At 39.6% G+C, this 27,529-nt stretch overlaps 1 protein-coding gene across 1 annotated transcript in view; it reads right to left on the bottom strand.

Annotated features, from left to right (window-relative positions):
* Positions 1-24,508, bottom strand: part of fntb (farnesyltransferase, CAAX box, subunit beta) — a 33,819-nt gene extending 9,311 nt beyond the window's left edge. Inside the window, exons 1-8 of the mRNA XM_033649439.2 lie at positions 24,284-24,508; positions 20,635-20,699; positions 16,115-16,187; positions 13,876-13,967; positions 9,017-9,163; positions 5,919-6,002; positions 3,339-3,425; positions 3,114-3,243 (exon numbers count right to left, since the gene is read on the bottom strand). Of these exons, the coding sequence (XP_033505330.1) occupies positions 3,114-3,243; positions 3,339-3,425; positions 5,919-6,002; positions 9,017-9,163; positions 13,876-13,967; positions 16,115-16,187; positions 20,635-20,699; positions 24,284-24,382 (777 nt within the window). The 5' untranslated portion in view covers positions 24,383-24,508. The remainder of the gene's footprint in view (positions 1-3,113; positions 3,244-3,338; positions 3,426-5,918; positions 6,003-9,016; positions 9,164-13,875; positions 13,968-16,114; positions 16,188-20,634; positions 20,700-24,283) is intronic.
* Between the last annotated feature and the right edge of the window lie 3,021 nt (positions 24,509-27,529).

Here is a 27,529-nt window from a genome sequence, read left to right as displayed (position 1 = left end):
TCTTTACTTTTCTACATACCTTAAATTCTGTCTATTAACTTAAGAACTGATTGTTCAAACAAATCCATATTGAACAACAATCAAAGTTATGTCCACCTTCGTCCTTCGAAGGCCAACTCAGAGCTATGACTGTCAACAAAAACTGCCCACACAGCGCCCCCAGCTGTATATTTGCTGTAGATGCCACTGCTTTATTACTGGGCATCTTGCTGAAACCACAGATGCACGATTAGTCTCCAGCGATGCACACTGTTTACTAGTCGGCTATTCTGAGAAACCCCTCGTCCAAAGCCCAAAGAGAATTGATTTACAGTGACATAAAGCAGAGAAAGACATTAAATCCTCACATTTTAGAAGCTGTACACTCGCATTATAAAACCTTACAGGACTCTGAGTGTCACCTGCTCTGACACACATCTGTCACGGCTCAGCAACGGAGGCGACAGCGTGCAGCAGGTGAGTCATGCTGCTGTAGATATTCTCGACCTGGTGTCGACTTACAACCTTTGCTGAACCGCCACAGACCATCTCTGGCAGCTCCAGCTCCACTGACATTCAGGTTAAACCACTGAGACAGAAATCCATATTACCAGGGAGGGTTTCAGTGACAGAGGATACTTGAGAGCGCGCGCTCTGTTAACCTGTGACTTTGGCTGGGTGTCAATGGATATTCAGATCTGTGAAGCTGTTTAAAGAAGGGGGGGTGTTCCTAACGACTAATTTCCCTGTCGGGGGCATCTGAACTTAGATTAGTCCACCTGCCTGAAAGTAAAAAACACACTTGATTTATTTCCTGAATGATGGCTTAAAGAAATTAAAGCACTGATTCTGAACATCAGCTGTGTTTCTCCTTTCAATAGTAGATGTAAACGCTGCAGGTTGGCCTCCTGGTGACACACCATCTCTGTTTCTCTTCCAGATGACCTTAGGCTCCGTGTCACTGAGCATCTGCCCTGCTGCACAGTCCCTGAGCACAACTCTAAAGCTCTACCCAAACTAAAGCTCCGGGGCCGCTGCTCAAACCTCGTCCTCCTCTGGAAGCAGTCAAATGATGAGAGAATTTCCCCACAGGCATCAACACAGTATCTCAAATGGTGACAACTCCAGCCACTGAAAGAAAACGGATGGAAGCTTTGTCCTCTGATATGCCGAGAGCCCAGTGGCTACATAAACAACTAAAATGAAAAAATGTCACGGTATCGCTGACGGCGACGTCTCTAAATAGATCTGCGAGACACAAAATGGTGCTGAACACACATTCAGGACAGAATCTTATCTAAATAAGCAACAAAAAAAGAGCCAGGCTGTGTACTATTTCACAGCACAATGGCTCTCCAGCAGGCATTATCAGTAGTTTTACTTAATGAAATCTCGCTCTGGGTTATAACATTTTATTCTGTCACAGCTGTGTGTTTGTGCTCGGCCCTGCACAGCGGTGAGACGCCTATAAAAGGGATATTGCTTCAACGCAAAGGCTCTGTTGTCACGGATACTGATAGCATCTTTTATTGTTGTCTTTAGGACTCGATATGCAGCAGCACCACAGGTCCTGTTTAATGTTATTTCAATACTTATTTGTTAGGGGTCTCGAGATTCTCCAAATCCATGCTTCAATTTGACTTTCCACTTCGAGGTCCTGATTCGATTTATACGATTTAACTTTTGTTAGACTATCAAGTCTCAAATCGTTAATATCAACAGATCACTGTCATTTCCTGTCAGTGACTGTCATTTGCATTTTCAGATTCTTCTTTAAAAAGAAGCCTACGTTTGTGTATCTTCCAGTTTGCTTTGTTAATTAAGTGCTGCATCACGACATGTGCTAGCTTAGATGATTTGAATTGGCTCTCTTAATAACTTCTACCATGTGTAATCTTAGCATGGGTGGAGAGATGTTAATTAGACTTGTTTAAAGGAGGGAAACTGGATGTAATGATTTAATAATTGTAAATGTATATTTTGTAAGAACTGAGTTTAAAGATATTTTTTCGAACAACACACTTCCTGTCAGTGTTGTAAACTTCCTGCATTTGGAGATTAAAGTATCCTCTCTAGCTGGAATCATTCATGCGATAGTTGTCCAACCCAAACCAGTGTATCCATGAGGTCCCACATGTAGTTTAATTTGGTTTTAAAAAACGTTCACAGGGAACCTATTTGTCGCAGTTCACGCGTGGGAATTATAAGTGTGTGACACATCAAAAGCCCTGACTGGCAGCCAGTGTGAGGGATGATAATATTTAAAAGGAGAAAGCTGTGAGCGGGACAATGGATTCTTTATTGTACAGAGCAAATTACAACAAAGCACCAGTGAAGTCGACCAACCACTGAAAGAAAAGTGAAAGAAACTCTATCTAGACTCTATCATGAAAGCTACCTGTCTTATTTCTACTTATTTTTATTGTCTTACATCGTGATAAGAGTGACACACATTATAGAGGCTGTTGTGCACAGATATAAATACAGGTGTGCCTTGAGATTTTGGGCTTGCTCTTTGATGTGCCCTGGGAACAAAAAGTTTGAAAACCACTGGGCTACATGGAATCAAGCGTGATACGTTTTTTGGAATGTATCACACTTAAGCCATTTGGTCAAATTTAAATAATTTATTTGTAAATTAATAATAATGACTTATTTCATCAGTCAGTCGGGGACAAAAAGCAGAGCCACTAGATGACAGCAAGCAGCTTTCACTCTCAGTTTACTAGCTCAGCCTATAAACTAGTTTTTCCGTCAATGACGCATTCATTGTTTACAAAACTCATGGTGAAGGCAAAATGCTGGCACGCCATTAACTTTAGAGGAGGGGGAGGATTTTCCAGTTCTACTGTTCTTCCTCCGTCAACTTTGACTCAGCGAGTGGCCATGTTGTCTCAAAGGGCAGCTGCGTGCTATGGTAAGCTACGCCATGTCGTCAGCGTTGTGTTTGTCTTTGGACACGCAAGCACACAGGGGAGAAGGGAATTGCTTATCTTTGGATTTCAATTAGGGAATTTGACAGCTCATTTGTTTGACTCTCGATTTAGAATCAGAAATGTGACACCCCATTATCCACAAAAATGTGCCTGTGATTGAGAAAGTGAGAAAATGTCAGGTGAATGAGAGTTCCTCACCAGCAGCGCTTTGAGATCCAGCATATGCTCTTTGCCCAGGATGACGAGGGCAGCCGTGCCGCAGAACGTGTAGCCACCGTGGGCCTCCAAACCAGGCACTCCGCTCAGACCTCCCTCCCAGTTCTGACAGCTGCAGACAGAGGAAATAAAACACACACTAAAACTCTGCCTGGTTTACGGAGGAATGGAGGCACAAAACAGTTTTGTGATGGTGGCGGCATGTACCTAAGGATCCAGTTGGTCGTGTCCTCGAACAGTTTAGGTGTGATGATGTTCGTGAGCGACGCTACAGACGCTGCACAGTATGCACTCCTGTAAGAGAGAAACACAGGCTGATATGGATGGACAGAGAGAGACGTGGGTGAGCAGGAAGTCTGCTCGTCCTGCACTTACACATTGTCATCCAAAGCTTAGTATTTTTAGACCGCCAGCAGGCCAAATATAAACATCCATTTTGTTTTTCGTGGCTCAGAGGGAGAGCGTGTTGCCCACCAGTCCACATGTTGAAGTATCCTTGTGCAAGATAGTGAATTGCTCCCGATGGATCGGTGTGTGAGTGTGTTAAAATCTGAGTTGCAGGTGGCACCTTGTATGGTAGCCTCGGCGACCAGTGAGTGAATGAATGGATGAATGTGACATGTAGTGTTAAAGAGCTTTGAGTGGTTGGAAGACTAGCAAGTCAATGTGAAGTCACCTTGGCTTTTATGCGTTTCATTTTCCTTTGTCAAGAGACTGTAAAGCTTTAACAAATAATAAGATAAAGCTGGTTAAATTATCTCTGTGTTATTATCGAGAAATCCCTTGAAGAGACCAGAAACATTAGTGAATTATCATGTGTGTGTAGCCAAAGCCTGACGAAGCTTGTTCCTGTGTGCATGACCAGTGTTTATTCTTCTCAGCAGTGTTGACGTGGAAACAGGGAAAACAGGAAATCAGGGAGCTTCTTCCAGAGCTTAAAAATGCAGTCGTAAAATGCTGTCAAAACTTTCATATCTAATTGCCAACACAGCTTTCATATTTCTCCAGAGGGACAGAGGCAGACGACGCACAGAGAAAACAAAAACCTAAATACAACCCTAAATGCTCTGCTGACTTAAAAGTTGATTTTAAATGCTCAGAAAACAAAGTTCATGGTCTTCTCAAAAGCTTCTCAGATGCTTGGGGAGTAACAGGTACCCCTAGAGGTACTTTGGAGTACTGCAGAGGGTACAAAAGATTTTTTAAGAAAATGGTAATTTAAAAATGTCAGTCATGCATAATCTTTAAAATAATTGTTGCTAAAAATAAGTTCAATGAAAAAATGCAAATGTAAGTTTGATAAGCCATATTTCATATTCAGTTTTCCTATCTTAACTGCAATCGCTAATGGCTGTAAATCTTCAACAACAGTGGTTGTATTGGTGGTAATAAAAGAATGTGAAGGGATCAGAAGGGAATAAGATATATCAGGCTTTGGCTACACAGACATAGGGTTGCCCCCCTAATAGTTGACCAAGCATTAGTCAACCAGAAAGGTCATTAGTCGGCAAGATTTCATTGGTCACTTAGTCACAGAAATTAACAAAACAAGCAAACGTGAAACTCTATTAAGAGCTGCGCCTTGTCAAAATAAATCAAATATTATATGACTGGACCATGTGGGAATTTAATTTGAAAGGTCGGGCAGGAAATCCAAAGTGTGGGATCATTTTGAGAAGGTGAAGGACGAACCCAAGGTGATAAACTCATCTTCATTGGTCGACTAACAAAAAAAACATGACGTATCATCTGAAACATGTCAGCAGCTACATGCCCATTAGCCACTTAGCACAATCATTACTGCTTTGCCAACAGCATCACTAACAGGCGGCTCGCTCAGTGTGTGACGTGCACTTATAGATAAAATATCAGCCTATATTAATGAAGGTTCATTAGTACGGTTTGTATTTCTCTGTAATGTAGCACAGTGTTAACAATGTTACTGATACTATTCTTTCTCACACCTTCAACTCAAACCAGTGTGTTGCCCCGCTAGACTATTGGTCGACTAGAAAAATTCTTAGTCAGGGGCAGCCCTACACAGACAATGCTTGTCAGTAGGATCAATATAATGTTGGTTTTAGTCTTTTAATGGGGTTTGCTGACATTAAGAAAAACACTGAATATCACAAGTCGTATCCTTGAATGAATATTAACAACCTTTAAAACCCACTGTGTTCCCTCAGAAATTAAAACAAGGCTTCGTGAATAGTTACGATATGTGGTTCTCACAGGACAGCGTCAGATAAAGAAACCCGTCGCAGAGGAAAAGAGTTTAAATAACACGTAATGACAGCAGAACATTAATTGGCTGGCAGCAGATAACAGCCTCCTCTGAGAGTGAAAAAGTAACTTTGACTTCTGAGCTTCTTTGTTGGAACAGAAGACGATACCTCAAAGCTTCTTATTAAAAAACCCACTGTGACACACACACACTAACTCAAATAATATAAATCCACTCTTACGCAAGCGAGATGTGGGTATTTCTCCTCTTTTATATCAACACTCCAGGGAAACAAAAGAGCATAAAAGGAGATGGAGATAAAACGAGAGGCGTACTTTTTAATAATGTCCTACTTATTTGGTGGAGAGACTAAATGTGCAAATTCATCTGCAGAGTGTGTCGACGGTCACACAGCAAACACACAGTAATGAATAACTGTGGATACCAAACGTGTTTTTAATCGAGCCTGTGATTGTGGTGATTTTATCTTCCTGCTAATAGAAAAAAAAGAGAGAACAGAGAAGAGAGGGTGGAGAAGGTAGCGTTATCTTCTGGGCACTCACCTGACATCCACCTCCCCTCCGACGTGCATCACAAACGAGCCATCTGGCTGCTTCACTGACATTAGGAAATCTAACAGCTTCTCCCTGGAGAGGGTACACACAGGAGGAGAGAGGGGGGATTAGAGAGAAGAAGACGAGGGGAGATAATGGACAGAGAGAAGGAGATGAGGCGAGAGAAATAAGGGGGGGGGGGGGGTGCACAGTGAGAGGAGCAGTCTAAGTACTGCAGATTTAATAAACAGTCAACACAGAAATTACGACTGTAAACAGTAGCATCAGTTACTCAGATATAAATGCAGAAAATAAGGAGTTGTGTAAACGCTACCTCTACATGCTCTTATAATTAACTACTGGTAAATAACACTAACAAGATGTGTCTGTAATATTCTCCTACAACTGTAATAATATCATAATAAAAATTCAATTATACTAAAAGAGATTTAAAAAGCATCATTATACAGCCACTGATTAAAGCTTTGACATGTAAATATGATTATACCTACTTATACGTGCCATCAAACTGATTTAATATAAATGGAAATAAAAGGCCTTGCTTTATTGTTTTATTTATAACCTGAAGCCCTCGACACCATTCAGATTGCATGTGACTTCAATATAAAAACAATGTGATACTCTTGAGGTGATTTGTACGGTGGCTGGCAGAGAATTAGGGCCGTAGTATTCTTGCCACAAACAATGCGAATGCGACTGAATCATGGCTGCCATGCATGATCTGCGTTCGCTTGATGGGTCGGCCGCACATCTCAACGCGAGGTACTGTGATGCGTGCGCTCGTGCGAATGAACACGATGACCGTGAGATCAGACCAGATGGAGTCGCTGTCGGAGCATTGGCGGAAACTTTTGAAGAGAGGCTGACAGACCTGGTACGGAACTACCCGCATCTCTATGATGTTTCCATGCCATTATATAGTGACATAGTTCTTCTTCCTCATCAAGCATAACAAGGGCATCCATGTTTGTTTACAACACCCGGCATGCACTACCTGATTTCTGGGTTATATTTCTGTTGTCTGCCCCAAGTGGAGGCCGCCAGTATTGTTTGTTTTTTTTTTAAGATATTTTTGGGGGCATTTTTGGCCTTTAATTGACAGGACAGACAAGTGTGAAAGGGGGAAAGAGAGAGGGAGTGACATGCAGCAAAGGGCCACGGGCTGGAGTCGAACCCGGGCCGCTGCGGTAACAGCCTTGTACATGGGGTGCCTGCTCTACCACTAAGCCACCGACCCAGGTCGGCCCAGGTAAGCCCCAAGGTCGCCAGTATTGTGCGATTTGGCTAGGTAGTGCTGCAGCAAGTATATACACAGACACGGCGCATTGTGTAAGCATACGTTCGATCAAGCGGCAAGTCTATATGGCCCTAAATCAATGTGTTCAAGATCTAATTTGTGACCTCAATTTATGTAAATCATTTTCATGTTTTAATTAATGCGTGCACAAGAGGTAAGTGCAGATACAAAGAGCCAGCACAGCGCACCCTGCAGTCCTGCCGCAGCCAACTCCACCATCAGGGGTAACAGCAGGCTAGTGGCCAGCAGCAGTGCTTGGTTTAACCTGTGTAAATCTGTGGTGGGGAGTCGGAGCAGCCTGGGATCAGACAAACTTGACAAAGTTTTGCTGGCTACCAGCCCACTGTGAGCCCTAGCACTGGGGTTAACACTGGCTTATTTTGATTTGATACAGCTGCTAACTTACTGCATTCCATAAGAAGCAGCCGACGGCAAGAAGAAGACTGGCAAGAAAGAACGGTCCTGAGGGAGTCTAAAGCAGGGTGAGTTTTAAGTGCAACTTTTCAAGGAGCTATATCAAGTGTTTTCATCGTGTCAGTCTCCAACACAACTGCTGATCTGCACAAGAAACTGAGTGGAAGAATTCATCAAAACGACATGTTCTATGTGTACGTAAACACGAAGGGTTCTGTGGTTATTTTACAACGATCCGATACCGGTAGCACAAAATGTTACCAGCAGATCTGTCGTGCATTTTTGTAGCTTCACGGTTTGCAACCTCACTCCAGCTAAAGACTGCAGATGGAGCAGATACTTAATGCTCTCAGATGGCTGTAAAGAGTCACCAGTAGTGTTGTCACGATACCAAAATCTTTGTTTCGGTACCAATACCAATATGAATTTCGATACTTTTCGATACTCTTCGGTACTTCTCCTAAGGAAAAGTCCTTTTGGATACAAACCTTTAGAACAATAAATAGTAGGGGTGTAACGGTACCAAAGAAATCATGGTTCGGTAAGTACCTCGGTACGGACGCCACGGTTTGGTAACTCAAATGTTCCACCAAGTTTGTGTTGTCTCGTGTTGTCTCCCTTTGCGAGGCAGACTTTCTCTTGTCTTTTTTCACGTGTGCCAGCTGCAAATGTTGATACAGGTGTTGTCATACACACCACTTGTGCAATCTGTGCTCCAATAGGAACAAGAAAGGCGTTTGTGTGCATAAATGAGTAAAATAAATTAACTAAATTAATGAATTGAATCAATTTCAAAGTACCGGTATTTTCCAAATGCAGTATAGTACTGTTTGGAATACACTAGTACCGCGGTACTATTTTAGTACCGGTATACCACGCAACACTAGTCACCAGAGTAAAGGAAAGGCCTTCAGTGTAGCAGTAAGGTGCAGTAGAGAGCACGAGTGATGATATTTACACGTACAGGAAAAGGAAAACTACCACAAACAGCCCAAACTAAATTGGAGCTGGACTCATTGTGCTGGCTCTCTGTATACACACTTATCTCATGCTCAGAAATGAATAGAAACATGGCCTCAATTTATTTATTTTTCCTCCCCATGGCCACTCCCAGGCACCGTACATTTATATACTATAGTGCATCGTGTTACTCAGAGTTTGCCTTTTTTTGTACTGCCACCAAAGTGACTTGACTCTAGGCTGCATTTTGACATTGAAATATCTACAGAAGAAGCATCCAATCATCTACGTATAAAGGAGTATTACGACAAAACAAAAGTCAGCTTTAACAGAATATTTTCTGTGTTCTTTAACATTATGTTTGGTGTTGTGTTAGAACAGTGAGGTAACTGGGGCCGTGTGACCATCACCATACCTGTCTATAACATTATAGGCCTCTTCTGTGCCGATGATACAGAGGGCGTTGACAGCAGCATAGGTGGGTGCAAGGTGAGCATGTTGTGCTGGTCCACCGGCGAAACCGCCTGTTGGGCTCTGACAGCGAGCCAGAAACTGACACACACTGGAAGGAGAAGAAGATCAAAAAGTTATGACCACAAACTGTTTCATTTACTTACACAAGTAGGCACTGTAACAGCTGAATGTTACTGACATATCAGCCTACATAAAGAGAATGAGCGAGTGTGTCCTGCATATTTGATCACAGGATGTGCTCTGATTATGTAACTTTAACCAACACAGATATTTGGGTTCGAGACAGAAGCATTAACAGTGGTATAAAACATGAGGGTCTGCATTTTTTATGGGTTTTGTTGCACAGTTCTTATCAGTGTAGGTTATACACACACTGTTGTGTATGGTGGCTTTGCACATATTATTCTCTAAGTTGACCTCACTGCATTCTTAAAACTAAAACTTCAACAAATCTGCACATTTGTTCAATGTACAAAACAGGAGTATGTTATCCTATGGACAGATTTTATGTTTTTGTATTTTAGTACATATATTGTCTATTCTATAGATGTATATTTTGAGCAGTGGTTCCCAACTGGTCCAGCGACGGGGCTCAGATTTCTTAATACATATTTCTCTATATATATGTCTAAGTTTTTACTGTTCCCATACAATGCCTAATAAACCTGTTGCTGTGACATCAGAATTTCCCACTTTGGGATCAATAAAGGACTGAAAGACAAATGCTAAATATCATGTCGTGCATCATTTTGGGAACAGAGTGAACGCATTACAGTCATGGCTTGTTACTGTTTGAGTAATCAGCACAAATCCCAAATGTTGCCACTCTGTTTCCATCAGACGTTGCACAGGACAGATTTCAACGTGAATGTGTCTCAGCATAAGACCTAATGATGCTCAAAAAGATGCGACATGCACACAGTCTCAAAAACAAATGCAAACACTTGTCCACTGATAACTTCACATGGACAAACCACTTTTTCCACACATTAAAGGGGACCTGTTATGCTCATTTTCTGGTTCATATTTGTATTTTGAGTTTCTGTCTACATGTCTACATGCTTTAATGTTTAAAAAAAAACACTTTATTTTCCTCATACCGTCTGCGCTGGAACACCTGTATTCACCCTCTGTCTGAGACGCTACGTTTTAGTTATGTCAATCACATTTGCATACTGAGTCCAAAACTTTCGTCTGTCAGTAAAATTTTCTGAACAGGTTCAATTTGTGCAAAGGCCTTAAGTCCATATTTTTCATGTGTTTTGTTAAATCATTATCACATAAAAAACGTTACACACAGAAAGTCTGATGCATTTTATTGTTCTATTCATTCCAAAAATTTGCAATATGAGACAAAATGGAAACAGACATTTGCTCCCTTGCTCCTCCCCACTGGAGGAACCTCCCCGGTTGTCTCCACTCTCAGCTCATGTCTTGCATTTGGCACCGTTGCTAACTGAAGGGGCTGAGCTGTCCTCCCTCTTTATCGACACAATCGCTTTCTGTCTGTGTGCAGTCCTAATCCTTGAATATATCATCATGCACCTGAATGTTACTATGAGAAAGTTTCAGAGTCAGTGTATAAACATGAGTGACACATGTTTTTATTTTCAACTGTGTGTCAAAGCCCAGTCAGCTCTGATTCGTCAACAATTTCAGGTCTCGCTCTCAGTGTCTCTGCACTGTCACTGCAGCTGGGGAATGACTGTAACGGCATATACTGGCACTTTCTATCATGAAAAGTCACAAAAAAACCCAAAACCATTACATATTCCAGCAGGAATATGATCCGAAATCTGTTTCCCTGATGTTAGCATGTAGCTACATGTAGCAGTGTAGGCTATGTAATGTAAACACCTGCAGTGACGTGCCTGAAGCAGATGACCATATGGAAACATTCAGAACAGTCTGAAGCCTGAGACTGTTGGTCACATGGATGACTTTTACATATGTTGACCTCATTATTTGAAACTTTGGCCTTGTTTAATATGAACATCCGACACTGTAACTTTATATATATATATATATATATATATATATATATATATATATATATATATATATATATATATGACAGGAAATAAGGGAAAGCATAATAGGTCCCCTTTAAACACCCAGTTTCTATTCACTAGTTAATCAGAGCTCTAATTCTGCATCTCAGATCTGCAGGACTTCATCAGGCTGTAAAGTGAGCACCGCTGGCTGAGCTCCCTCTCCCTGACGTGGCACCGAGCACGGACCATCTCAACCACAGTTCTCATTTCTTTCCAGTCCTGTGCACCGAGCTGCTTCCCTCATAAACGTCCTCCTCATCCTCCGCCATGGAGAGAAATCACAAAACTGTGAGCACGCCGCGAGCCAACTGAGTTGGAAGTGAAACCTACATTAACTCTAGCCGAACAGCGCAGTGTCAGCACTGACCTGAGAACAGTGTATGTTTCATGGGACGGCGAAAGCAAGCTGTTGTAGGTTGCATTGTTGAAAATCCTTGAACAGGGCCTGTGTGTTTGTGTGTGTGAGCACGAGGGTGTCACATTGGCGCTGGGCAGTGCCAGCCGGTGTGTTGGCACGCCTCGCAGTCATAATGAGAGTGTGGGTTGGCAGCCTGGCATCGCTGCTCGCCACGGGCTCTGCTGAGCGTTACTTTGGACTGGCAGTAATTTAATCAAATGACATTTTGGTGGCAATAAAAGCGTCAGCGTTTGAAGTCACGGCTGCATAAACATGTCTAAAACAATACACCTGCTTGTTCTGCTCAATGCTGTCATTACACTAATCACAATTATCAGTCACAGTGATCGGAGGAAAACATTAATTTCTTCTTACACAAACACCATGGCGATAATTACTGTGGGTGTTCGATTACAGACATGAATTAAGATTAATTGGGGCAGTTATTTATGAAACAACAGGCAATAAATGATTTAACAGCACAACCCTGAATAAAGAGAAATAGTAGAAAATGGATTATCACTCATTATATGATCATTTTAGGGTTTATATTTTAGTATAAAATCTACCTCTCTATCTTCATCATGTTCAGTATGATGTCTGCAGTAAATAACATAGCCTGGAGCTCTTCTGTTTTGTACTGACATTAACAAAAATAGGAGGTCAGTGGTCAGGTCAGTGCTTTTTTTAATAAAACAAAGTGATGGGTTATTAATTCAAATTTTTGCACAAATTTTGTATCTATGTTATGGTTTAGTTAACACAGATTTGGTCATATTTTGTGTTTGTCCTTTGACATCTTGGGACCATTTCAGGGTCCGACAGCTAAAGGATTTCCGACTTTTATAATGCCAATCAGAATGACAACTTTTGAGTGTAAGACTGTGTCAGACTAAAAAAAAAAAAGATAACTAGCTGAAGAAAAATAAGAACTGGAACCCATTACTTAGGTTCAGGAACAATTTTGTCCAAATGTTTATTGAGACATAAGACTTGACTTTTTTTGGTCTCATGGAGGGAACAAGGGAAGAAGAGAACTGAGAAATATGTGGTGTTTGTTCTCACACTTCCTCACTCTGAGTCTGCATGCGGGATTCCACTGTCTTGATTCCCATTCTGACGAGTTTTAAAAACTTCCTGCATAAAATACACCAAGCCTCATCTGCACTGCCCTGTACCAGTTTCAGCCAGGCTGAAAAATCTTGCCTCAACAGTCAATTTTCTTTGAATGTGCATTTCCCCATGTTCTCCAGGGTACAGTAACAACAAGCTAACAGACAGTGAATTCTCTTCTCTGAGCATCCCGGCTGTAAACGAAATATGAATGTTGTTGGTTCCACTATCCTGGTCTGTGTGGTGTTAATGTGAGAGGCGTTTTTAATTTCAAAGGGGGAAAAAATTGGATTATTATCATTAAATCATCCAATTATCCAGTTATTTGGAAATTTTAAAATGCAGCATCAGAAATTACTGTCTTTCCGATGTCTGAGCATTTATACGACTACTGAAACACTGATTTTAGACATTTTAATACACATTAAGGCCTTATTTTAGATTAATGAAATCAGTGCCTTTTAACCCTTTGAAATCAGGAGCGACATCACTTTTCTTGTGCTGCTTTCAGACCCCTTCCGCAAATATTTAAACCTTTGAACCCTGAGCACATTGGTGCAATTTCTTAAAAATCATGGGAAAAACATTTGGTAAAAATAACGCCATAAATTACAAAGACTTAACAGATTCAGAAAATTCTTTCTTTTTTCCCCAGGTCATTTTCTTGTTTGTTTTTAACTCTTTTTTTAAATTATTTTTTTGTACAAATTTTCTTGTTTTAATTTTCTCTTTTTACTAATTTCTTGCATATTTTTGGGGTCATTTTTTCTTTTATTTCTCGTTGCCCTCTTCCCATGTTTTAGAAAGAAATTAAGCCAATTTGCTCAGGTTTCAAAGGGTTAAGACTTTTCAAGGATCTGCAGGAACCCCGAAGTTATAACCCCGAAATAACTCCTGTCACTTTAACATTTTATCCCTCTTTTTGGAGCGTAAATATTGTGTCTTATAAGTCTATGTGCGTAGGGCAATTGTATTATGTTATTTGTCATATATATTTATATTGTATGACACAATAAACCAAAACTACAACTGCTCATGTTGCAGTTAGAGAGTGTGTGTGAAGCTGAAGTTAATTATCAACATTTTTTCATTTCATTGCAGCAGCATTATTTGCTCTACTCCAGTAATTATGAGAATTATGCAATGGCAATAAATAATAAAAAGTCTTTGGCAATGTCTTGCTGTAGCAGCCTAGTTGTGAGAGTGAGAGTGAGAGTGTGTGTGTGTGTGACTCACTCAGAGGCGACCGTAGCAGGAATGTGCTCCTCTAGTAGCTCCAGACTGTGAAGAATCCAGAAGCAAAGCCACGGTCTGCTAGCATCCAGACACTACCCGCACACACACACACACACACACACACACACACACACACACACACACACATCACATGATCAGATGGGCATCAGATGACCAATTATAGCAGTAAATGAGATAGTGAGATCAGTCAGTCAGAGACAGAGACGAGAGTAAACAGAAGCAGCAGAGAGCGAGCCTGCAGGAGGGGAACCATAGCGCTGAGAGATGATGGTGTTTGTGATAAAAACAACACACTGATGGGCTGTTTCTTTATTACATAATATTGTGACTCAGCTTCTAATTTCCATCAGCAGATCTCTGCAACATTGCTGCAGTGTCTGAAGTGGACATACAGACACTGAGCAGTGTGACAGCAGAGTAACACACTGGCTGTCAATCAAACACTGACATGAGGGCTGAGTGGACAACACACGCCTTCATCTCTCTTTTCTGGTGAAACTAGAGAACAGTTAACACACAAAAACAGAGGTGACCTTCCCCTGAGCAGACGAGAATATGTTTTGCCAAGTGAATACAGTGGTATTTCTATTTAAAGCAGAGGCAGCGAATGTTACTGTCCTTCTGTCCTGGCTACGACTGACACACTGGAACTAATGCAGTCGCTGAGTGAATGGACTGGTATGATAATGTTATTAGTCAGACTCATCTTTAACTTTGTTTATTGTGCGTTTTATCTCATTTTTTGACAAATGAATCAAACTGATAATACGAGTTCAGGGAGGTGAAGAGACAGTCTGTAACCATAACTGTACAAACTGTACAAAAAGAGCAATAACACTTAATAAATAGTCAAAAAGCACCCAGATGGCGCTGGGGGAGGGAGACAAAGCAACAACAGAAAGAAATGGAAATGATTTAAGAGGTGCTGGATAATGAACATGGTATTATTATGTTTTTTTTAACATGATATTGATATTTCATTTTTAAATATCATGGTTATCATCAATACTGCTATACTGCAACATGCCTAGTTGCACTATTTAGTTAACACTTTAACACCTGGAGCGACATCACTTTTCTTGTGCTGCTTTCAAGCGCCTTTCGCACATATTTAAACCTTTGAACGCTGAGCAAGATGGTGTGATTTTTTTTTAAAAAAATCATGGGCAAAAAGGCAATAAGCAACTTGGTGAGAAATGACAAAATGCAACAGTAAATTGATTAATTAAGAAATGAAGAACAAAAATAAGGAAAGCAAGAAAAATCTAGGGGGAAACTATATTTCTAATCATTATTATTAATATTAATATTATATTTTAAAATCGAGTTACAGAATTGTTGTAATTTTTAAGTAGTCTTTCCAGGTCATTTGCTTGTTTGTTTTTAACTTTCTTTCTTTCTTGTCTTTTTTTTTTTTTTTTAATTTTCTCTCTTTACCAATTTTTGAGTCATCTCTTCTTTCGTTGCCTTCTTCCCATGTTTTTAATAGAAATCAAGCCAATTTGCTCAGGTTTCAAAGGATTAAAGGGGCCAGTAAGATCATTGGTGTTGAACTGTCTGATCCGTCTCATACCTTCCGTAAGAGTGAAATTTTTAAGGCTTAAGATATTCACAGTGTCCTCTTCATCCTCTGTATGGGGAATATGAGCTGTTGACCTCCACAGGCCAGGTCTAACAGGCTGAACAATCAGTCCCACCAGGATTTCATGATGTTGGGATCACAACTGTTAACGCAAATGTATTCAATCCCTGTGAATTCAGCACGACCTTGCAATTTTGTCCAGTCATTGCAACTTTACCGCAAATTTGACCATTTAAACAGTTAAAATCTGTATTTCATTGTAGAGATGCGTGCAGCGAATTGATTTACTCAGCCCCTCTCTCTCTGTTTATCATGAGACTGCTGCTGTAGGACCACTGCTCTGGCCTGACGGCCACTTCACTGGATAACTTTGTAATGTTATTTATGTGGTATAAAAAAATGTGTATATTCTGGTTTTTCCCCTTATTTATTTATCAAAAGTATCTCTGGTACAATACTGGGGTAAACATATACATATATATATTCTTGGTTTATCTTTATCATGAATAATGAAGTTAGGGTTGAAAATTAACATTTTTAGTCCAAAATCTACCAACCATTCAATAGGTTACCAGTGTGTTTTTGACTGGTGACTGATGCAAATCCAGCAGCCAGAAGTTGGCTGTGATACTGTACCTCATAAGCATCTGACAAGTGACGTAAGCCCTTCTTGAGATATAGGTAGTGCTGTTCCCGCAACAACGTCGGCCTGGACACCAAACACAGGACAGAAGGATCAGGTAGAAACAGGCAGCAGCATGAAACAGACAAGAAAATGTCAAAAGAGACAGAACAGTTAAAAAGGAGATGCTCAATTCAGTCCCTTTGGAGAAATGCTATTCATGGACACTCTTGTTTTTGCCATTTCAAACATCATGTGTAACCTCATAGCTATTACACAAAATGAAAAATGGTTTGTGTTTCCATCAGATGTCCACCAGGTGATCACTCTGCGTGCTTCACACTTTCATAAGCAATACACTTAATACTTTTAAAAATTAAAACTATGTCACAAAATCTGAGACTAACTGAAATCTTTTCCTCACATAAGGCACTGCTATCAGCTTGTTTATCTATTTATTAACCTATATATGTTTTGAGGTATCTTGGCTCCTCTGCAGCCTCATTAGTGTCTCCATTGTGTTTCTCTTCCTAATTTATTATTCACTTCCTATCAGCAGGAGGGTTTCATGGTCTGTCCTCATTTAGAACAGGAAAGAAAAAGGAACATCTGGCAAACAAACAGGAGTTTGAACTGGTTTACTACTTTCAGGTGCCAATAATAATAAATGTGCTGTTTTGTGCCTTTGCATAAAGGTCTGTTTCGGGATGAGAGCTGCAAACTAGCTTGAGCTAATAATGCTTTGGTATGTAGCATTAGTCCATGATATACTCAGTACTTGTCTCTCTAAAAAATGAACATGACATTTAAAAAAAAACTAGGCCCCAGATGAGTATAAATATGTAGAAAAAAACTGTACAAATATTCAAATATGAAAGCTATGCACTCTATAAACCATGACTGTGCTTTGTGTGCATTGATGTAGTGTGTGTCAGCCAACAGTGAAGTTTCCTCGTATCCCTGAGCAGAGTGACAAAGTAGTATTTATATATGAGCACATAAAAACATAAAACCCTCTGAGCCGCAGTCACACACTGTTCCCCTCCATCCTTTGAATGTCAGCGTGCTCCACAGGAACTTTCATCTGCATCTGTAGCTCCTCACACACACACACGCGTCTGACAGTGTGTGTGTGTGTCACTGAGTCAAAGACAGCTGACCCTCCCCTCCTTCCTCTCCACCCACCCAGTCCGATTCCCCGCCTGCGTTCTCTACGACCATTGTGATTACACTCTACCTACACAGAGTTAGTCACAGACCGCTGCCCAAGGTTTCATCGCAGTTATTCTGCAACACAACAACAATCAGGAGGGAGAAGAGGACGAGCGCTAAGCAGCTAAAAGCCAGCCCGCCCACCTCAGTGACGCTCGCCAGACAAGGCTTCCACTCGGCTGTTCAGGAGCTGAGGGCAGATGTAACTACAGACGAGCGTGGAAATAAATGAAACCGATAATTTCACGTTGAGCAGAACTTACATTTAAAAAATAAAGAGCAGTAAACACTTCTTCACTCTTAAACTTCCACTCAAACTGTATGTTTGTTTTAGGCCGTCTCATGTTGGTTTCAGTGACATATTTGGACAATTATACGACTTTCATGTAAGACTGCAATTACCTTCCCAGAGTCCAGGTCAAACACATGATCACTACCAAACGCACGACCTCCACTGATGAACACGGTTCATTTTCTTGTACTACATCTCCCCATTGACTGCAGCGCCGGTGACATTGAGGTCCGCGCAGTTGTCATAGAAATGAGATGAGTCACCCCATTAAGAGGAGACTGATGACAGCTGATAGCAGGAGCAAAGTATGTGGGCTGATCAACACGTCGTTTAGATAACAGCCATCATACATCAGCGTCTCCGCGGGCAAACAGCAGGTGTCGGTGATCAAAAACAGCCGCAGCCAATGAGCAGTGTTCCTGGAAATGTCTCGTAATGGCAGTGAAATGAATTCAGCATTATAAGTGTGATGAATAGATGCTCCTCATCACTACGGCTACACATTATCTGAGCAATTTGTTACCCTGGGTTTGAAAATGCATGTTTTTCCACACTCAGTATATACTATATAAAGGCTTTTATGATCTATTGAAGTGAGGTCAGGGCAAATTAGGGCCCTGATTTTACGTAATTATTGTACTAAAATCTGACGAGACAGAGTCACACCTGAAGCACAAAGCAAGGCTACTTCATTTTCCATTTCATATACCAACATGAGGCAGTTACACCTCCCTTAAAAGAGTACACCACAGATTTAATATTTCACTTCTCTCTCATAGCTGGACTCACACTGATTTATGCTCAATATTTGGGATATGAAATATTTTGCCAATCATTTCACCCTTTGGAACCTGGAGCAACATCACTTTTCTTGTGCTGCTTTCAGAAACCTTTCACAAGTATTTAAACCTTTGAAGGAAGCAAATTGGTGCAATTTTTTTTCAAAAACATCTGTAAAACGACAATAAGCAACTTAAGAAATGTCCCACAAATTGAAAAATAAAAAACTAGGGGGAAAAAAGAAAAGAATCTAGGGAAAAACTATGTTAACTATATTACAATTATTTTTGTTGCAAATTTAAAATTATTGTACAGAATTCTGATCATTTTTAAGCACTTTTTTCCAAGTCATTTACTTGTTTGTTTTTAACTTTTCTTTTGAAAATAATTTTCCTGTTTTTAACTTTCTCTTTTTTACTACTTTAATAAGAAATGTCCCACAGATTGCAAAAAATAGACAGACTGACATTTTTTTTTTAATTAGTGAAAAAGGAAAAAAATTTGGGTAAAACTATATTTCTAATTAATATTACTACATTTTAAAATTATATTACAGAATTTTAAAATAATTTTTTAGCATAACAGCCGTTCAGATATTCCTACAAATGTTCCAATGCCATTTTTATCTACCCGATTTCGATTCTGATACCTGAACTTGCATATTGGCTGATACTGAGTACCGATCTGATATCACTGCATGAAAAAAAAAAATATTAACATCTGTATAGCACCCACCTGCTACTGATGTGAAATGGTTGCTATTGTTGTTGTATGGCATGATGAACCCAAGATAATCCCTTTGAAAAACGTGAATACATGCAGAGAATGGATGCCTTAAAACGTTCTTTTTTTTATCTGGTAAATAATATTGCCAAATTGCCTACATTTTATTAATGGCTTATGATCCAATATTTACCGGTGTCAGTTCTTCTTCACTGCTCTAAAACAGCAGTCGCCAGTGGCTCCACAACTTGCTGCACTGGTTAGTGTTTTAGATTTATTTTGTATCGGATCTGTGCATAAACATACCTACTCGCTGATACCCAATCTAGCATTTTAGACCGTATTAAAGCGGTTTCCAATACTGGCACTTGAACAACTCTAAGGGTGCTTTCACACCTGCCCTGTTTGGTTCAGTTCAATCAAACTCAAGTTCGTTTGCTCCCTAAGTGCGGTTCGTTTGGGCAGGTGTCAACACAGCAATCACACTCAGGTACACACCAAAACAACTGGACAGAGACCTTCTTGAAGAGGTGGTCTCGGTCCGGTTACAAACAAACTCTGGTGCAGTTCATTTGTGGTGAGAACGTGTTCCGACCTCGATCTGAACCAACTGCAGTCACATGACACATTGTTTGGGTTAAACATGAGCATGTTACAGTCCTGGAGGATTATTAATGTGCACCTCCTCCTGTACTGCCTTAATATGCACATTCAGCACATCCAATGCATCAAAACATTGTTTTCTAGTTGGAGCTGCGCCTCGTTTTCAAACTGTATGGTTTGACTAAAATGAACAATGACAGCAATATAGTCCACGATGAGCAGCGCTAAAATCAACCTGTGTAGCTGTCCCTCCATTGTGACATTAGAAAGTGTCACATTTATCTTGCAAGTGTACTCTTCTTCAACGTTTTGTTTACTTCCTGGATTTTTCCCACATGGAAATTCTGACCAATCAAGAGCAGCATTCTCACACAAGGCATTTGATCTGATCTGCTTGTAAATGCTGCCGTGAGAACACGAACCAACTCTAGGCAATTATGCAACTTTGTGACAATTCAGCCCCTGATTCAGACCAAAGCAAGACAACTCTAGGTCTGAAAGCACCCTCAGTCTTCCCTCGATTATTTTGCATGCATATCAGATTTTTGTTAAACACTGTGACGTCTGACCAAAGTCAGGGAAGTTAATGTCTGTAGGGCAGAGCTTTTCCTGGAAGAGACTTTCCTGTCAGATGTTGGGTTAATGTTGGTTAGCAGCATTAAGCAGTGTGTAACATCCTCGCAACCACTGATGTGAAAACAGCTCAGACCTAATGGAACAGCACTGCGACAGAGAGTTTTCAATATGATAGTGAAGCTTGGTTTTAGAAAATGCTGTGTAAAGGCGAAGTGGTACAATAAGAAAAGAAACATGTAAGTCAGAGACAAAGTCTCCAAACCCAACCACTGTCTGTGCTCCCATTTACTGGAACTTGTTATTTCAGAAACAGCTGTAGCAGTACACGGCGTCTCTTTGGATACTCACTGTGGTAGGCTGTGTATTTGCTTGTAAACACTGATGACTTCTTCAATGCTGCGCTCCACTTTTTTCTAGTTGAAAAGGACAGGAAAGAAAAGAAAAGGGCAGAAAAGAAGAGCGTAAACAGTGATTATGAAGGTCATTGTGAGCTAAAGACAACCAACAGCAAAATCAGCCTTTCATCAGCTGGTTGTTTTCATCAGTCAAATGCAGAGCAGAGGTTCGGTTTGCTTACAGAGCTACAGACTTAAAGATAGAAGCATCACATATGTTGCACTGTGCTGATTCTAAATTGCAGTAGTTACATTTTTGACCTGGCATGACTTTTATAATTTCTCTGTGATAGATAAGTGACACTTATAATTAATTTTTTTTGCCACAAAATAAACAAATGATGACAAAAGAGGGGAGGTGTAGTATGATTTAGTGTAAATAAGTCGATTTGTAATGGGATAAATCTAAAATATGACTTGGTGACAGGGTTTCTAAATGACCTTAAACTTATCTTTGGCAGTTTATTGGTACCTATCAGCTGATGGATGCAAATTATCTGCTGAGCTCACCATGATATTTTACAAAATGTCACTGCTGAGGAACATGAACTGTCTCCTATGAATGAAAAAAGTAAGCAATCAAATACTATGTGCCAGCTGGTAATATCATGAAAGCAAATCGATCAGCCAGGCTCTAAATTGGGTAACTTCTGGTTACGGGCCCCTGGCTGGAGAGGGCCAACACAAGTGTGTAAAAATACTTCGCTACAAATTGTCCTGCATTCAAAATCTTACTTAAAGCCCAGTTTGTAGGACTTAGGGACATTTAGGGACAAGAAATCTTCTCCCTGTGCTGTTATGTTGTTGTGGTGCAGAGGCTTATGCACTTCTAAGACCTTGAGAGCGATGCTGGACGGGGGTTTAGGACCCCTGGTAGGTTCAACCTTACCACACTGGTCTCAGGCGATGAGCCAGACGAAAGTCAGCACACTTACCCTCTAAGCTTGGGGGTTGAGCCTGGCATTAACAACACCACCCCATAAAAAAAACACTATTACAGAAACAGCAATGAGCAAAAATATTGAGCTCTTTGAAACCTCATGTCCCATAAGGGATGAAGAGGAGTGGGTAAGGGGCAGGACATTGTCTCTAATATTTGTAACCATGTTTTCATTAGTTTATAATCACCTGAAAATAAGAAATGTTGTGTTATTGTCACCTTAGAATGAGCTTTGTACACCTACATACGGAGTGGGTCCTGTTCCTCAGAGTCTGCCATGTAGCCACCAAACACTGGCTTTATACAGTGCGTTTTGCAAATTGCGTTGGCCTCCATAGTTCTCCACATGCTTAGCACATTGGAGTTTCAGAGTTTCAGTTCTGCAACCTGACCACCAGATGCCACTAAATCCTACACACTAGACCTTTACGATAAAGTACATAAGTATTAGCAACATTAAAATATACTTAAAGTAGCCTACAAACAGTGAAAGTCCTCTTTATGCAGAATTGCCCACATCAGAATAATACATATGTCACTATAATAAGAAGTAAAGCATTTCTTTGCCCATAACTTGAATGTTGCAGCTGGCAAGGGTGGAGCTCATTTGATATATTTTACATACTGCTGGGTGGGTGGTTTGATCCATAATAATACATCATAAATTAGTTGATTTATATTTTGTATCAATAATCTAATTCTGCAAAGTAACTAGGAACTGATGTTGTTACATAAATATAGAGGAGTGAAAAGTAAAATATTGGCTTCCACAAGGCAGTGGAGCAGAAATATGAAGTAGCATGTAATAGAAATACTGAAGTAAAGTACAAGTACCTCATAATTGTACAGTAAAGTACAGATAAGAACACTATTTTTACCTCTACTACTTTTACTAGTCATCATTACTTGTGTATTTCTGACTTGACTCTACAAATGGCAAATAAAGTTATCTGATCTTATCGTACTTGAGCAAAGATAGTTAGTAGTTACACTCTATTACTAGGAAAGGGGGTCATTTCTCTTTTAGGTATCTCTTACTTTAAGGGGAACTACATCCTTATTCAAAATGCATACATTGTATTCCTAAGGTTGAAGACAGTCCAAATATGTTAATAAAAAGGACTATCTCTCCTCCAGATCCAAAGACAAGAGTGCTGAAACTCAAATTTAAGATTTCATAGGGTATAAAGTCTGGAGCTGCTCCATGGACAATGAATTGAAAAGGTGCTATAGGTTAGTGGTTCCCAGCTGGTGGGTTGTGGTCCAAAAGTGGGTCGCGGGTCCATTGTGATTGGACTGCAAGTGACTCGCCAACATGTCAAGTTTGTAAAAAACATTATTTTAGAGTACAGTGAATTTCTGCCACAGAGCTTTTACTTTGAAGTGTTGTCTCCTGCTGTAGAGTGAGTGAATAACTGACAGCTACTCAACAGAGACAGCAAACTAGCGCAGTGACACGGCCAAACGCAAGTATGACGCTGATGTATTAAACTGTCTGGACTTTGATCAAGGGGTGGGAATCACCAGAGGCTCCAAGTACGATATTATCGTGATACTTAAATCACGACACAATATTACTGTGCTTTTAAATATGTTGGTTTATGCTGAGTTTTGCAATAAATATATTACCATATATTACCTTTTTTTCCACCTGCAAATTTATCTCCCCAAAGAAAAGCTTTGTCAACGTCTGTTTTATTATCTGGTAAGATTATGCTTGCAGTCTGTTCATCTCACTTCAGCCATTCAATTGCAGCAGAAAAATGTTCTTAGTAAACTGAATAAGCATTTGTTTATATTATTCTGTTATTCTTCTGCTGTATTGATTATTTCCCCCACCCCTACTTTGAACTAATGACTGGAGAAATTGGACCCCATGGTTGGACCAGTTGGGAACCACTGCTATAGATGACACTGAGAGCACCCAGAGGAATATTCCCTGTATATGGGAACGTTTTCTGTCTCAGGACTGTACAGTAGAATAAAGATCATTTGGGTATTGAAAAAAAGACCCGTCCTGATGACAACATCCTGATGGTCCACAAAATCAGGTTCCCATTCATTGTCTATGGAGCAGCTCCAGACTTTATACTTGATGACATCACAAGTTTCTGGTTTCTGGCTTTGAAAGAGAGAGAGTAGCTCATGTCCACAAATACTGATTAAACTTTACTAAACCACAAAAACATTATGTCAGAATTTCACAATTTAAGTGTTCTTCCCCTTTAATTGCTGCATCCTTGAATTAATAAACCACACTAACTCAAATCCAGACCATAATAAGTCTATTAGATGTGGAGTTTTCCTCTCAGTCTGGTCAACAGTCTCACAGTAAATTGACATGTGTTGTACTCAGGCTTAACTGTTTAAGTTACTTAGCTAAAGGCTAACTTAATTCATAATCTCATTAAGGTACAATGCTAGCTACCTAAAAGCTCAACTTTGCTAACCAGCTAGCTAATTACTTCTGATCAGTTTCCGGTCGTTCTCCTAATCTACAGATTGATTCATGGTGATAGAAATAAAGCGTGTGAGAGTTCAATCTCTGTCACACTTCTCCGCACGCGCCTCCATCCTGAGCAGAGAGGCTGCCACTCAATCTCAGCATCGGCATTAGCATTAGCCACATTACCTAACGGAGCTAATCTGTGCCGCCACTCACCTGCTCCACCGAAGTCACAGTCTCCACACCGTCATCCACGAACATTTCCGCGGGGTGGCATTCATCGAAGCACCGCAGAGGCGTCGGTACACCGTCCATGGTGCTGGTGGCGACAGGACCCGTAAGCTGCAGGGGAGCGGGGAGTGAAGCGATGCTGTTAGTTTGTTTTGGTAGTTTAGTTTCTCTGGACTCCGCTCACTTCCTGCTGAGGTTGGAGTGGGCGGAAACTGCGCGCACTCCTGCTACGGCGTCTCCAAGGGAACAAACTTTAGTCATTCACAGTGCGATAAAAGGCACACAAACACTCAGAGCCTCTGGTAAAAGTGTTTGACGTGAGTTTTATGACAAATTATGAATAAACGAGTAAGTAAATGTCTGTGTTATAGTTTTATGTCATTCCCACTCTCTCATTGGTGTTATGTCACTGACGTCGAAAGAAGCAATACCACCGCGCGCGTTATTCCTACCGTTGATCTGCGTCAAGTCGCCTACAAACAAAATGGTGCACTACCGGAAGTGGTGTGATCTAGCCTTCAAAATAAACGCTCAAAATGAAAAAAAAAATCACATTTCTACATGATTTTTTTTTTATTTCCATACAGCCTTTATGGACACTAATGACAAAAGTGACACAAAGTTAGACACCCCTGTAGTTAGCATGTTTTTAAAGCTTTTTTTTATTTGCATTTCTTTTTTATTGGGGGTTTTCAGAGTAAAACACACAAGTTGAACGATAAGTATTTTATAAGTGCAGATGACATCAAAAAACAACAATTATATAAAATAGAAATTAAACAAACCCATGTTTTACAGGTGAATTATCACACACGTATAGGGAAAAAGCAGTAGCTGCAGTACTTTAACTTTTTGGAATTTCAGTTCTTAGAGAACAGAAAAAATGTAGCCTATTGAGACAAGTTGAATAAGACAAAATAAAAAGGGAAGAATGCAGTGGGAAAAAAAAGAATAAGCTGGAAAAAAAGTATTTCAAATATGTCAATAGTGCTTTTGTGAATGGTGTTTAATCCAGGCTAGTTTGTGGAAAGGATTAACAACATTTTTGAAGTGGTCGATAAAGGGTGGCCAGATCTGGTAGAATTTGTCTTCACGTGCTCTCAATGAGAATTTTTCTCCAACATTTTTCAAAGGGCAGGCAGAGTGTGTTGGAGCTGTGCCTGCTTTCAGTCCAGTAATACCAGTCTGTGTGATAGAAGGGTTACAAACGTTATCATGTTTTATTGAAAGGTGGTTTACACAAGATCAGATCCTTTGACTCCAAACACAGCTGTGACACAGCTGTACACACAGATGGATTACCAACCAGTCAAAGCAGGAAACATTTCAGTTGGCTGAGATCTTAAGAGGCCCTGTAGCTTCAGATTCAATTACTTAATCACGAATTTGATTGTAAATAAATGTTAAAAATGCAAACCTGTCAGATGAGAAACAGGAAATGACACCACTGAAGTTTTGAACACTATATTTGTCATTGTCACACTGTTAGCACATCTTATGAGTTGATGTTTGAGATGTGGTTTGATTTAATAACAAATGCACACAACTAAGATTAGGGCGTAGGTGGGAGTGTTGGCTGGGGAATCCTATTGGCTGCCAGCTGAGGTACAGCTATTATACGATCTGACTGTGGAGACAGTGTAGTTAGGACAGTAAGGAAATGTTACTGGATGTGATGGGCTTTTCAAATAACCAGCGAAGCATGTTGTACATGTTTGTCATTAGCCTTTCTAGTCTTGAGGTCCCATGTTGCAGAGGGGCCCTGAGTTAAAATCTGGTTTTAATATGTCATGCTTGCATTGTGCATTTTACTTAACAAATATCCCACTACTAGTTTGATCAGTTTGAAGCAAAGTATGGATACTTTAATAAACATTACATAAAAAGTGGATGATATGTAACCTGCAATAAGCAGATGTAATAAGAATATGCTGTGAGCTTTATAAACTATCACACATATAAGAAATCTTATTCTTTTAAATGTCCCCAGGGTGCGCTCAGAGCTTGGTAAAACTGCTTTCTCCAAAGCTCTAAAGTGTTGCTACCTTAGAAGCACTCCTGTCCTTGAACATTATAAAGGGCTTTTTTAAAACTGCCTTGAAGGAAACATGTTGCTGCTTCATAAAGTCCTTGACCTATTCTGTATGGTGGATGGTGTATGGACATCATTGGTTTAGCCTGTAAACCCCTTTTCTTCTTACATTTTTCTCTTGTGTTGCTTAACATATTGTGTATGTTGTATGCGACTTAGCTTTTTATTTTTTATTTTTTTACTTTTGTAACTGCCTGTGCCGCTGTCTTCACGAGGGCTCCCTGGAAGACGAGATCTTGTATATCGATGGGACCTTCTTGGCTAAATAAAATAGAATCAGATTAAATAAAATTCAGTAAAGTAAGTAAGTAAAGTAGTATAAAGTCTTTTAAACTGATAATAGGAAGACAAGTACAACAATTGATAGTCTTAAACATCCCCCCCCCCCCCCCCCCCCCCCCCCCGTATTAGATAACTGAGATAAAGTTATTCCCCCCTTTTTTTAATTTTATTTCAGGAATTTTATTTTATTTTATTCAATTTTATCATTTCTATTTTATTTCTATTGATTTCATTTTATTATTTTTATTTTATTTTATTATGTTTACATGTTATTTCATTTCATTATTTTAATTTTAATTTATTATGTGTACATGTTATTTCATTTCATTAATTTAATTTAATTCTATTCTATTTTATTTCAATTGATTTCATTTTATTATTTTTTATTTAATTTAATTTAATTATGTTTACATGTTATTTCATTTCATCATTTTTATTTTTATTTATTATGTGTACATGTTATTTTATTTCATTATTTTATTTTATTAATTTTATTTATTTCATTTCATTTTATTGTTTTTAATTTCTTTTTTTCTAATTTCATTTTATTTTTTATTTCATTTTTACTTTATTTATTTCATTTTGTTTTATTAAATTTTTCCTCTGTTATCTAATGTATTTTCAATACAGTTAAAAACACGCCCTTTGTGATAATATGTCATGGTTGTATCACAAGATGTTTATATTTATTTTATTTACTACTGTAACTTCTTTGCACTGACCTGTTTTTATAATGAATGTGATTTTTGCCAGAGGTGTTTTCATTCTCATAAAAAAAATCCTTAAAAATAAGTCCTCTGCAGCTTTTATGTTGGAAAGCAGCACCGGAAGTCTTATTTCCTCACTGAGTCCTACCT

The sequence above is a fragment of the Epinephelus lanceolatus genome, chromosome 13 (assembly GCF_041903045.1).
Source record: "Epinephelus lanceolatus isolate andai-2023 chromosome 13, ASM4190304v1, whole genome shotgun sequence".
In the NCBI taxonomy this organism is placed as follows: domain Eukaryota; kingdom Metazoa; phylum Chordata; class Actinopteri; order Perciformes; family Serranidae; genus Epinephelus; species Epinephelus lanceolatus.
Note: the sequence above shows the minus strand (reverse complement) of the source record. Positions and strands in the feature narration are given on the sequence as shown.